This window comes from Gobius niger, assembly GCF_951799975.1.
Source record: "Gobius niger genome assembly, chromosome: 12".
Lineage (NCBI taxonomy): Eukaryota > Metazoa > Chordata > Actinopteri > Gobiiformes > Gobiidae > Gobius > Gobius niger.
This window is the reverse complement of record NC_136863.1, coordinates 20,645,399-20,658,928: the sequence shown is the minus strand read 5'-3', so window position 1 is coordinate 20,658,928 and position 13,530 is coordinate 20,645,399. Positions and strand designations below refer to the sequence as shown.

General features: G+C 41.4%; 1 protein-coding gene across 9 annotated transcripts in view; it reads left to right on the top strand.

The window, feature by feature from the left end:
• The window catches only part of LOC306971242 (neuronal cell adhesion molecule-like), a 43,312-nt gene extending 33,425 nt beyond the window's left edge, over nt 1-9,887 (top strand). For 2 of the 9 annotated variants that reach the window (XM_079567449.1, XM_079567448.1), the window contains 12 exons: nt 187-412; nt 643-758; nt 870-1,074; nt 1,392-1,514; nt 1,887-2,063; nt 2,646-2,681; nt 3,095-3,154; nt 4,144-4,266; nt 5,149-5,307; nt 5,988-6,119; nt 6,400-6,478; nt 8,243-9,886. In XM_079567449.1, the coding sequence (XP_079423575.1) occupies nt 187-412; nt 643-758; nt 870-1,074; nt 1,392-1,514; nt 1,887-2,063; nt 2,646-2,681; nt 3,095-3,154; nt 4,144-4,266; nt 5,149-5,307; nt 5,988-6,119; nt 6,400-6,478; nt 8,243-8,489 (1,683 nt within the window). In that variant the 3' untranslated portion in view covers nt 8,490-9,886. Of the gene's footprint in view, nt 1-186; nt 413-642; nt 759-869; nt 1,075-1,391; nt 1,515-1,886; nt 2,064-2,645; nt 2,682-3,094; nt 3,155-4,143; nt 4,267-5,148; nt 5,308-5,987; nt 6,120-6,399; nt 6,479-7,398 lie in introns of all 9 variants that reach the window. The other 7 variants (XM_079567455.1, XM_079567451.1, XM_079567454.1 and 4 more) reach the window with 7 other exon arrangements.
• Nucleotides 9,888-13,530: the final 3,643 nt, after the last annotated feature.

Below are 13,530 nucleotides of genomic sequence, written 5' to 3'. Positions count from 1 at the left end.
GGAACAGAGGTTTATTTTAAAACTAAAATTAATTGTATAAATTCATCATAATTGCAATTTTTCCCCCAAAAATGTGTGCATCCCTAGCGCGTCCCAAGTCTTACAGTGTTTATTCAAAAGAATGTCTTGGGGCTACAAAATTGATGGAGAAATGATTTTCTCAACTCGAGTCTTTATTCCCTGCAGCCGCTTACAGCCATCCAGTCGAATGGCCACGGGCTGCACTACAGAGTCATGTGGAGGCTGAAGGGAGTGGAGAGTGACTGGACAGCAGTGACTGTGCGAAACACCTCCAAGTTTGTGGTCTCTGGGACGCCCACATTTGCAATGTACGAGCTGAAAGTTCAGGCTCTGAATGACCACGGCGCTGGACCCGAGCCCGCTGTCGCCCACGGATATTCAGGAGAGGACTGTGAGTAATTCTGACTTCTGGGACCTTTGAGAACAGTAGCGCTGCAGTTATGACTACATTTACACAGTAGATTATGAAAGTTGTCAGACCTCTTTCATTTATTTCTGTTTCATTATGTAGCAATGTATACGTACATATAAATGCAATACATCAAATAATATATTAAGAACATAGCGATGGCTTATCGTGCTTATCGTCTGAGTTTAGATTTGTTCTTGTTTCTCTTTCAGTACCATTAGCTGCTCCAGACAATGTGCATGTCCAGGTGATCAGCAGCACTCAGGCCGCGGTGCACTGGGATGCTGTGCCGGCAAAACTGCTACGAGGACATCTCAAGGGCTACAAGGTGAAGAATAACACGAAAGCTTGGCATATTACTAACAACAGTTTTTAAAAATATATATAATACAATTCAGATTTACTTCTTAACCTCAGTTTTAACTATTCTCCGTCGCAGGTGTACTACTGGAAGGAGCGCAGCCTCCACAAACACAACCATCACCACGAGGAGAAGCAGATTCTGACGTTCAGCGGGAACCACACTCACGGCAAACTGCCCGGCCTGCACCCCTTCAGCCTGTACTCCTGCCACATCCGAGTGTTCAACGGCAAAGGAGAAGGTCCACCGAGCCCCATCCAGCAGTTCGAGACCCCTGAAGGAGGTACGAACATGTAACTTGTAAAGTACCGTATTTTCCGGACTATAAGTCACTCTTGAGTATAAGTCGCACCAGCCAAATAATGCATAATGAAGATGAAAAAAACATTTATAAGTCGCTCCGGTGTGTAAGTCGCACTAGCCCTGGCAACTAGCTGGGCATGGAGGCGTAACTGCACCTTTAAGTCACACCTCAAGGCAAACTATGAAAGAAAGTGCGACTTATAGTCCAGAAAATACGGTACTCAGAAAGCTCATCCCCTGCTTCACTGGGGCTTGTTTGTTTCAAGCCGCATACATTGATTATTTGCTTGGATCTAGTTCCTGGAGCTCCCTCTTCTCTTGTCATCACTGACTCAAACGTTGACTCACTGACCCTGGAGTGGAATCCTCCCCACGACCGGAACGGACACATCACAGGCTACACACTCAAGTATCAGCCAGGTAAGACCATTGCACTTAATAATGTTAAAGGGCACCACTATTTCCTTTGTCCAGCACGAATTCATGTGTGTCATAGTAACTTATAAGTATTAACTGTACATTTAGTTCTAATAAAGATATAATAAAATAGTTGTAGGCTTCATTTAATAGCATTTATTAGGCATATTCTAATTTTGAACTCAATTTAACAAATCATCTTTGTCATTCTTCCCATTCCTTTCAACACCTGTATCCGCTTGCTTTAACTTTTCCATCAATATTTAAACCCTATACAAAACTTTCCAAACTTTATTTATCTTACAACCTCCCAACTTGACCCCACCCGTCCATACCTATCCCGCTCCATTTCGCTCATCCTTACCATCACTATAGTCAATAACACGAATGCTCTCGGCCCGCTGGAGGAGCTGGCGTTGCCTTCCAATGAGACCTCTGTCGTTCTGGTCAACCTCAAGTACAGCACGCGCTACAAGTTTTATTTGAACGCAAAAACAAAGATCGGAGCGGGCCCGTCCATCTCTCAGGAAGCAGTCACCATCATGGACGAAGGTAAGACAGCAAAACTGGAGGAATCTGCAAATGTTTTAAAAATGGTAATACAACTTTTGTGCTGCTAATTGTTTTCATCTGTTTACGGTACTGTGCAAAAGTTTTGGTGTGGAGTATAAAAATCCTGAATGAACTGTCTTTATGCAATGATAATAAACAGCATTTACCTCAGAACTAAACCTCCAAATAGGCACCTCCTGACAGGTTGCCCTAAGGCACCGGTTAAAGGGTGGGAACATTTCCCTACAAAAGGAACAAAGGAGTTCAAACTATAAAGGTCATTGTGTGGGCATCTTTTGTCATAACAACATAGAGGCAGCGTTTTTCGACCAGCGTCATCTGTACTTTCTTGTGTTTCAACAACAGATTTCTTTCTCTATTTTTTTTTATAATAAGCAGTTTCCTTTATTACAACAATATTTTCCTACAAACCCACCTTAAACTTTTGCACAGTCCTTCCATTCTCTCTTCAGAGCAAACCTGTAAAACATGAGTGTGATCCCTTGCACTAAAAAAACAGGGTGTTTGCTAAACTATATTGATATCCTTTCTAAAGCTTCTCTCTTTCTATCCCCTTCCAAGCTTTACTTTCTCAACTCGACTTACATTTGGGGACAGGTACCAGTCGCTTTGCATTGGTGCATGTTTGTCAGCAGCGCTCCATAAATCGTCCATAAGCAGCACTGTACATTTGTCATCTTGAAACAATTTCCATTTTGCCTCTGACATGTTGAGGAGCTTCTGCTGAGTTCAAAGCTTTGAAGTGCTCAAAGCCACATAGATAAAGATGCTGTGCGACATGTGCCTTTTTAATGTTTGGTGATAAAACTTGACGACTTCTCAAAGAGCTCAGCGGCGTTTCTTTTGCCTTTGGTGGTTGATCTGTATTTTCATTTTTTTAGTGTCATGGTGGCTGCTCGTCAGAGAGGGTTTGCATGGCATGCCAATGAACTCCTGTGTTGCACTGTGTAAACTGACACAGTGTGTTTTGCGTGTGGTGCAGTCTTTACCCATTTTCATGTTGTTCACAGGGAACACCCAAACGCCTCATCCCAATGCACAACCTTATCCACGTCATCCGACCCACCGCGGTACTGATATTGCTGTGTTTTTTTAGCTATCCATCACCGATCAGGCATAACATTATGACCACTGAGAGGTCTATGTTAATGACAAAGAGATTAGTTGTTATTAGTAGTTGTTAGTTGGTGAGACTTGTTGGGCAGCAAGTGAACATAGCTGACGAGATATAAGCAGGAAAAAGTGGGAAGCATACGGCTTTACATTCTGTGAAACTGACAACAGGTAATATTTGGTTATGGAGTGTTAAAGAAGAACTAAGTAACTTGTTTACCTTTATAAATCCTTTACGTAGTCCTTCTGGGAGTAATCCATGTGTTAATGGGATGATTGGGGGGTCTTTCATTTCCCCCTGGTGTCTCTGGCCAGAAAACCACAATTGCAACTCTTCCGGCCTCTGGGTCGGAGCTACCAATACACACTAATAGAATCATGAAGAAGAAGTTAGCGCCACTTAAACAGTATTTACAGCCAAGTTTGTTAAAATAAAAAGAGATAATAAAAATTATCTCCATTGTTTAATTGGATTTACAATATCCCTCCCTCCCTTTGTCTTTTCTGTCAATGTAGTTTTACTCTCACAGACAATTAATGAGTAAAAAACAAACGCAACATGCTACTACACCTGCAGTGGCGCTTGTGGCCTCTTGAGGCATGAGTTACTTAGTTCTGTTTTAAACTGTCCGGAACAACTCTGGACAAACATGGCAGTTTACGCCAATAATTACCAAACTACCCATTTTAGAACAGTTCTGCCGAGGTCAAGACTTCAGGGTTGATTGACAGTTTTAATGGACTGATGGATAGAAAGACAAAATAGCTCAGTGGATTAAATTGTGTTGCAGAATAAGCCACTGCTGTAGACGGGTGGTTATAATGTTCATGTCTGATCAGTGTATGGGGATGCATGTAGACATGAGTAATAAAACCAATCATTTCCGTATTCCGTTTGATCAACAGAACAATCATTTCTGTTGTCTCTTTTTTCCCTTGTGCATAGCGCCCCCTGTGAGCGAGGATTTTGGGAATGTTAGCTCGGCGATTGCAGACGATGGGGTCCAGATCAGTTGGGAGTACACAGGCCCGGAGAAAGACATTTATGTAGAATACAAAATGAAAGACAGTAAGCAACATGCACTTACTCCTGACTGTTCCACATAGCCTAGGTGACAAGAGACCCCTACTTCATTATTGCTCTGTGCAGGTGAATAGAAATATTGGCTTCCACGGTCCTGTTGTTTCTTGCCAAGAAGGACCCAGATGTAATAAACTAGTCTGGCTGTGATTGGGTTGCTAATGAGTGTTCTGGTATTGACCAGAGATGCATTTGAATTTCCCAGTACAATTTCTCTCAAAGTCAAACTAATGTAGATAAGCATCGCACAGAGCAGCATGAACATTCCTGTTATGCAGATCAATTCAGTGTAAAGTGCTCTTGTTTTCATTCACCTGCAGAGGAGATGAGAGGTGTTGTAGTATGGCTCTCTCACACCTATCATTTTATCAGTTCATTTAGAAAATCATGGACTACTGTATTTTAGACAACATACTAATCCAACAGTATCATCACATGTTACATTATATATCCCTTTTATCTCACTTTATCTCACATAGATTATCTATTACATATTCAGGCCCCTGTTGAAGTGAAATGCTCATTGCATTTGCAAATTGATCCATCAACTTTTCTGCCAGATGCTATTACTAGTGTCTTATCCAGGAGCAAGGCAGTACAGGGAAGACATTAACATGTTACTCCCTTGAGACTCCACTCAATCGATTCAGTGCATAGACCAACTTTGAGATAAGTTTGATGCAAGTAGGTACTATTGTTGGTCTTGGCAGTGAACTACTTAGAAACATTTTTCCAAACTTATTGACTCTATAGATTTAGCCCCTCCTAAAACAAACCATTTAAAGAAAGATATTTTTAAGTCATCATGATCCATGACCCTTAAAGTTGTAAGTCCCTGATGGCACCTGTCTATGACCGCCCCCTCTGCAGGCGAAGGTGAAGAGTGGCACAAAGAGCTGGTCAATGGCTCTGATAACTTTGTGGTGAAGGGCTTAAAGGCGGGTGTCTCCTACCTGGTGCGTTTGGTGGCCAGCGATCAGTCCGACCTGCCCCTGCAGCACTCCAGGGAGCTGTTGGTTTCTGTCCCAGGTGAGACTCGGCGGGGAGAAAACATGTGTTGTGTTGTTGGCTATGGCCCATGTTATATGTTGTGCCGATCATGGGTGTGACAGGCGTTGTGCTGTTGTTCTTGTAAGAGAGGCATGCACTGTAGTGAAAGCATGGGTAGCAGTAGGCACCACAATCAGTATTACATGTATAAACCACGACCTAAAATTAACATGAACATTTCTGTATAACTAGTACCATGCTAACGTCACTCACAGTATATCCCTTTGCTCTGTATGACTGTTTTAGGGCTGCACAATTTTGGAGACAAAAAGGATTTCTCTGGTTTCAAAATCTGGATTTTCGTATTTAAATCACTATTGGGTTGTCCAAGTCAAGGTTTATCATCCTTTAGCTGGTCCCAATGCAGTTGCAAAAAGCGTTATATTTTGTGCAGTCCTAGTGCATCTCTTTGAATTTTCTGGTTTTATTTGTTTTTGTCTTATTGCATTCTGTCCAATAATTGCTTTTAATACTTAACTACACTTTCCTACTAAAATCTGTCTTCAACCTTACTCTTTCTTCTAACTGTGCAAACTTGATCCACTCATGATATTTAACAGCAAATTAACAGATAAAGACCGTGTACATTTTTATGTCTGTGTATGTCGTAACAATCACCACCATCTCCCCTAAAGAAACCTGTTTCACTCTTTCTCCAGCGGTGGCGAGTCGGCAGGTGGATATTGCCACTCAGGGCTGGTTCATTGGTCTCATGTGTGCCATCGCCCTCCTCATCCTGATCCTGCTCATTATCTGCTTCATCCAGAGGAACAAAGGAGGGAAATACCCCGGTGAGCATCTGCACACTTCCAGGGATCGGCATTGCATGTGCTTTCTTTTGATATACTCTAGCCTACTGTACACAGCCCAGGGTATGCAGTAGATATAGATAGCACCTTCTAACGGTTACATGCAGTATTTTGCAGATTTGAGAGTAGGAGTCGGCTGTGTTCCAATCATTTTCCCAGTAGAATGCATTATAGCCCCTATTTTTATCCCGTATTCTGTTTACAAAGGCTTCTGCATACTGTCGTACACATATTTAAATACCTTTCCCTACTCTCCCCTCAGTGAAAGAGAAAGAGGACGCACACACAGACCCAGAGTTCCAGCCCATGAAAGAAGAGGACTGTACTTTTGGTGAATACAGGTGAGAGAAACAGCCCCAAGAGCCTATTGACCTTTTGAACCGTTGAACTCCTGGAAAGTGTCCGCCATCTTTGTTCTCGAACTCTAACAAATCAAAGACCCCGGACCCCGCGATGGAAATACAAACCAAGTCTGAACTTGTTAAAAGCACAAGATTCTTTTTGTAGGACGTCCTGGAAGGCACAAGTCGGTTTGCGGGAGACTGTTGGCACGGCATTGTGTTTTGAAAAGCCAGATCTATCAGGTTTTGCAAAAGGATGTATTGGTTTTTGCCTTTAAACATGTCAAACACAATTGTCAGGACAAAATGTATAAGCTATTCCTCTCGCAGCACAAACTCTTGTTCTGCATTCCAGCTCAAACAAAACTCTCATGTGTGTATTGTTGCGGTTAATTAATCATTCCTGCTAACTATCAGTAGCTGTCCACCCATGCTTGCTATGGTATCCTCTTTGTAGGCTGTATCTTCAATTGCACGCATACGAGTAAGCACTTTACCTATATTGATTTTTGTACGTCAGTTTATAGGACGGTATTGTTTTTATATTTATATTACTTTTTGTATTACTACGTGGGTCTCTTTCATGAATGATATAATTGCAGTTACAAAGTTGAGTGATCTGCATGGTTTGAACTTTGCTTTAATAAGAGCTGCTTATGCTGTATTTGTAGAGAAGCCGTGCAGAAAGCAACCTTTACTGAGTGCTGCTGAAATGTTTTTCATCCATTGTGGCCATAATGAGCCACTTAAACTGTGACTCAAAGCATACAAATCTTTACAGCCAAGCAGACGTTTTTATCACAAGGCAAACTGTACCAATAATATAGTGCCTTTGTGAAGTTAAAATACTGTATACCCGCGCTGCTACATAAAGTGTGTTGCCCCCAAATGAAGTTGATAATCAAATTCACTGTATACAGAGCGCACTCATCGATGTGAGTGTTGGATCCCAGCGTTCTCAGGAAAGGTAAGGATTTTTGAGGAGAGCCCAGGACAAGCCCCGTCACTGTGGAGAAAATGCTCATCCGGTCACACTGCCCTCATTATGTATATGCTTTTACAGCGGTTTGTAACTCGTCTGTTAAGCCTAATCATATTCACAGCAAAAAAAAGACTCTATTGTAAAACACGCCAATTGAGCTTTCTCTGCCATTTCTTCCTTCTAGTCTTTCGGGTCATGATTGAAGACCAAAATATGGATACATTTGGGCTTAACTGCGAGTGCACATACATTATGAAGGCTCTGTGATCCTACCTCATTGTTGTTAAACTGGTGTATGTTCGGCACTAATTCAAAGTGTTTCTTTGCAGATTTTTCATGCATTTTGCCAATTTTGTGATTACAATCATGCTTGCTTTGGTGGCTGATGTTGCTTTCAAAGTTAAATTCACACCATTGCCTTGGATTTTTTCAGTTACTCATTACTATTTGTGGGACGTGTAGGGTCTTTGCCACTTCATTCTTGGTTTCAGGGGGAATTTGAACAGGGTTGTTTGCTTGAGATGTATTCCCCTGTTGCTTGATTGAAACCAACTAATCATTCAGACAGCACTTTTAGACATGGAGCATTCTAAATGATAAATGATTTAAAATTCAATCTTGATGGCTAAATTATTTCACAAAACCTACCACTGCCTGCATTATCATTGTGGACTGTGGTAAACCCCGATGCTCCGTCTAAAACGTTCTCACTAATGTAAAGTCTTTGTTGCATCTGTCACACCATCTCACCTGTAACACCTGCATGTGATTTTCTCCTCCAGTGACAATGAGGACCATAAACCGTTAAAGGGGAGCCGCACGCCGTCTAACGGGACAGTTAAGCGAGAAGACAGTGATGACAGTTTAGTTGACTACGGTGAAGGAGGAGACGGACAGTTCAACGAGGACGGCTCCTTTATTGGACAGTATAGTGGGAAAAGCGGCTGCAGGGACAATCCAGAGGGGCCCGAGAGCTCAGAGGCGCCCTCCCCTGTTAACGCCATGAACTCATTGAACTCCTTTGTTTAGCCAATACTACCAACACATTTCAATAAGACACTGACTGGTCAATCTCACTGTCAACACAGCTGTCAGAATTTGCATGTACACCATCAGTGCCGCACTTAGAAACACATTTATTTTGTATACAAATGTTTGCTCTTGACTCGGGCAGTATTAGTTGGTGAAAAGTAGGTCTAACCATGCATGGATTACATGATGCGATAGTTAACACACTGTATCTAAGATTTCACCTTGCTCGCAATCGACTATGGACTATGCAGTGCTTGTCTGAACTATATTTGTTTTGGCTACAAAAATCATTATACTATGTTGGAGTAGTAGTCAAGAGTATAACATGTATATCCCCATGTATTTCACGATTGTACATGAGTGTATATTTAATGTTTGTTAGTATAAGTACATGATGAAGCAGATCATGTGCAATGTAAATATATTTAAATGCATTTATATAAATATATGGACTCTGACTGCGAGGAGCAGCCCCGAGACTTCCTCACAACCCATCTTTCTTCACTGTGTTGCATCTGTGTCTAAAGATCTTAGCACGCAATCCTCATTATTTTGACCTGGCTTGTACCCTTTTGGACTTTGAGAGAAATGACTACACAATACTGAGGAACGCGAGCCGCGATTCCTCAGGTAGTGCCTTTTCCCGGAGACACTCTGTAGTGAATGGTGGGAGAGATCCACTGGAGTCACTCTAAATGGATCAAAAGGAGAACTCTGTTGCAAGAGGAATTATTCATATAGGCCTCATCTCTCTCCATCTCGCTGCCTTCAGAACTGGCTTCAAGCTTAATGCACCAAGCGTCAGACCCGAGCTAAAAAAGCTGTGTGGGGCATTCAGAATCTTCATTGACAATACGGACTGCGATTGTACTATTGCAGTGAATGTACTGTATGTTTGTTTGTGGTTTCTTTTGTACTAACAATGCTTGAGCGCCTTTGGTTGGAATCAAGATTTATTTTTATTAACTTGCATCAAGTTTCTCTTTTGTTTTGTTTTTTTGGGAGGGGGTTGAAATGTGTAAATATCTTATGGACTGCACAGGGATGAGTGGCTGTCGTTATTGTGCATGTCATGGTTTAACTTGTGCATAGGACTGTATTGAATATAGACTACTTTTAGAGGATATATATTATTTTTTATTGGCTGTGCACATAGACAGTGTATTGTAATTATCATGACCATATTTTCTTTTACTCTTCATCACATCTTTGTTTGTGGTTTATTGATTGAACACATATAATAATACAATAATTCTGGGTTGGATTTGGTTCTTATTTACTGCCAAAAGCAATTGTGACTGTATTGCCAATGGTTTTGTATTTATGAATTATATTTTGTACTAACAGATACCTTTAGTTTCTATTTAAGTTTCACTTTTTTGGGCAGATCCAAATGTAAAGCATCTGGGAATAAAGTGAATGATCAACTCTTTAATTTGTTTGTCTTTTTCTTATTCTTCAGCAAAATTAGGGATCAATACAGTGCTAAATGGTGCAACAGGCCAAAAAACAATTAAGTTGCATTTAACACTTTTATATTATCTTAAAATGTTTTGCCACCGTATTCAAAATAATGAGCTGATCACTTTTTCAAAAAAAATTGAGAGATCAAAGCAAGACAAAGTGATGAATAACGATACTATAATAAGTTGCTATCTCATGGCTTTAATCTAAAGTAACAGTTTTTAGTGAAATATATCTGCCCATTAAATGGAAAGCCATTGGAAGGCATTACCAATAACACGTGTTTGATGGCAATAGTAACATTAAAATCCAGGCTTATCATTTCACATTACATTTTTTATCGTGTCGTTATGGGCAGTGTGAGTTCTGAAATGGCCCAGTCTGTGGGATCTACCTTCACACCTGCCTCTCCTGTCGACATCAGTTCAAACATCAGTACGACTTTGGCAATTCCACTTTTCCCTCTCACTTGTGGCTTTTCCCTCTTCATTACGGTCATATTGTCTGGGCAGTAGCAGAGCCACTTGCCATCTGGTTCATTATCACACAGCAGCAGTGGTGTCAGGAAGAGAGGAAGTCGGATGGATTTTGCTTTTGGAAATACACAGCAGTTGGGCATAACATTATGACCGTTTAATTTAATTTAGTGTTATTTTATTTTATTATTTATTTCAAAGCAAATGCAACAACAGCATTTAACATGTGAATGAAAAGGAGCAGAAAGAAGTAAAATCATGTAGCGTCTACCCCTATCAACACAAAATCATTTACAGCTCATTTGTCTGATGCAGCTGACATCAAAACACAATAACAAAGTGCATTTACTTTGTATCAAATGTGTAAGAGTGGCTCTGGAGTAAATCCAACCATTTTTTTTTTGTTATTCTGTCATTCTACTGCTATAATCATAACATTGTCCCCTGCCCACTGACGCCCAATATTCCACAAAATATAGGAAATGGGTTATAACTGTGGCTTTGGTCACTCACTCTCACTCAAATCTTTATATATACTTCACAAACACAGTAAGTAGTAATGCATGTCTCATAAATTACTGTATCTCTGTAGCTGTTATTCCTCCTGATTGGTGGCCCTCTTATGACAGTCAGTAATGAGTCATCATATTTGTTTTTAGTGCTTTCCCACCTTGCCTCTACTGCCCCCTTGTGCTCGTGTTGAATCGTGTCGAGCAACAGGCTTAATAATGAATCCATGTATTTACTTCATTAACGAGTCAATTACTGTCCCACGCCTTTTCACCACTGCACTTTTACCATCCCTGATGTTATCTTTATTTACAAGGCACATTTTCCACCTTTATAGGTAATCATTACTACCACACAAGCAGCTGCCCCGTTACCCTTGTGAACCCACCCTCCCCCTTATCCATTTAAATCCTTCATCCAATCCTCCGAGGATTCATTCCCCAGTCGGCTGCATGTCTGCCTCAGCATCCATTATACCACCTCCGCCACAGCGGCTTGATATACGACCACAGCCCATAAAAGCTTGATATACACGTGTTTCTGTCTACCCCAAGTCTGAATGGCTATCAAAGAAAAAAACATTACTTTTTTTTTTTTTAAGTTATCCAATTTGCATCTGGTTATAGTGCAATGTGTAAACTACTTCTGTCTTGGGGAAAAATCTGGTATTTTTTAATATCATATTTTCCTAGAGTGTGTTTCGCTGTAGGGCGTCTGTTCCGTCTAAGTGGCTGCTCCTTTTGTGTCCTTATGTAAATTTGGCCTTCTCTGGTGCGCTCAAAGCTGGAGCAGATAATTGTTTATGATTATTCTGTGACATTTCCATATGCTTCTTACACTACGCTCACACCCGCGCTTCTCTCAACATGAAATCAATTTGCTTTGAAAATAGACTCTGTAAAAACTAGCATCTTTTGGACTATGGACTCTCCCCTTTTGGTGTTTTACCTAAGGGGTGCAGGATATCTTGTTCCACTCCTCATATGGAGAGCACTTTTGATTTGGCATTAAGACGGCATCGAGACCCTCCCCCTTGCCAGCACCGGATTAGAGGACCCTCTCCCCTTTCTTGGCCCTATCCTGCGCGTATTAAGATTGGGTGGGTGCTGGGGGGAGTTTATGAGCCCCAGTGGAGATGATGACTGGGGCTAAATCATACTTACCCCTCACCCCCCCCTCGCCCTGTCCCGCGCAGAGGACACCCACGGCTTTCACCAGCAGACAGCAGGGTGTTTGCTCTTCCTCTTACCCTTCATTCGGTCTCCACAGCAATCTCTATTTGCTCTTCCACGGTGAAGCAGGCAGAGAGATCAAGGTTGACGAAAAGAAAAAAAAAAAGAAACTCCACCAACTCCATTTTTGATTCTCCTGAATGAATGTAAGGGAGCACGAACTTGACATTGGGATGTAGCCTATGTACACGGCCCAAGACCCATTGTGGCAGGAGCAGCCAACAAATACCTGATCTCTACCGACAGCGAGAAGAGGAGCAGGTGTTTGTTTGGACTTTTCACTGTAGGAATCCGTAATAGGACAGAAAGCAGAGAGGTAGCTGGTTACTTTCATTGTATTCACATTTAATAGACTGATTAGATTGATGTTAGTGCATTAAATGGCAAAAATGCTCCATGTGTTGGAACATATTCACAGTTTTCAAGTCTTTCACATATGGGTGTGTTGAATTATACTCTACGTGCTGTAGTTGACAAACATACTGATGATTTGCCATGTAACACACTTTTAAAAAACCCCTATGGAATAAGCAATCTGAACAGACTCTGCAATGCTTATTAATCTTTCCACTCTAAAGGATGGAAAGATAACATAGGTCTTTAGTCGCTTTACTTTTGAAAACTTCTTTGATACTGGCTTCTAATGCATTCAAAGGGGGGTTAAGTCTTTCAATTAATTCCTGCAGACTCCTTCCTCAAATAGTTGCTGCATTATTTATGTGCCACCGCTACCAGATTATTATTTGCCGTGCACTGTTTACATCCAAGATCTGAATGTAATCCCGCGGGATGATCTCGTCTCATGTTTGGACTGACACATGGCACAGGCGGCGTAATTAGTGCGGTGCCCTTTTGATACAGGGCAGATGAAAAACAGACAGGGAGTTGAGATGCAGCGCCAGTCCGTTATTTTACGAAGCTGCTGTGGTTCAGGATATTTAAAGAAAAGCCTAAAGAGTCGATGAATTACCTACGGACCAGTTAAGCACTAAATAATAAGAAAACAAAGAAAATCATGTTACTGTGTTTTCCGGACTATAAGTCGCTCCGGCGTATAAGTCGCACCAGCCAGAAAAAATGCATAATGATTAAGGAAAAAACATATATAAGTCGCTCCGGGGTATAAGTCGCCTTGGCAGCTACCTGGGCATGGAGGCGTAACTTGACAAACCTCTCCCGGCGTCACGTTGTTCAAGTTCTCATTTGCGAACTCGTTCCTCTGCCTGTGGCCATCGAGCTTTTAGCCCCGTTTTTTGTAACCTCCACTTTTCGCCAGTCCCTCGCAAGTTTCTCGCTCTCTCCTTTTTAAATCTTCAATGGAGTAGCAGATACTGGTACACAAGCCAAGAGCGCCCT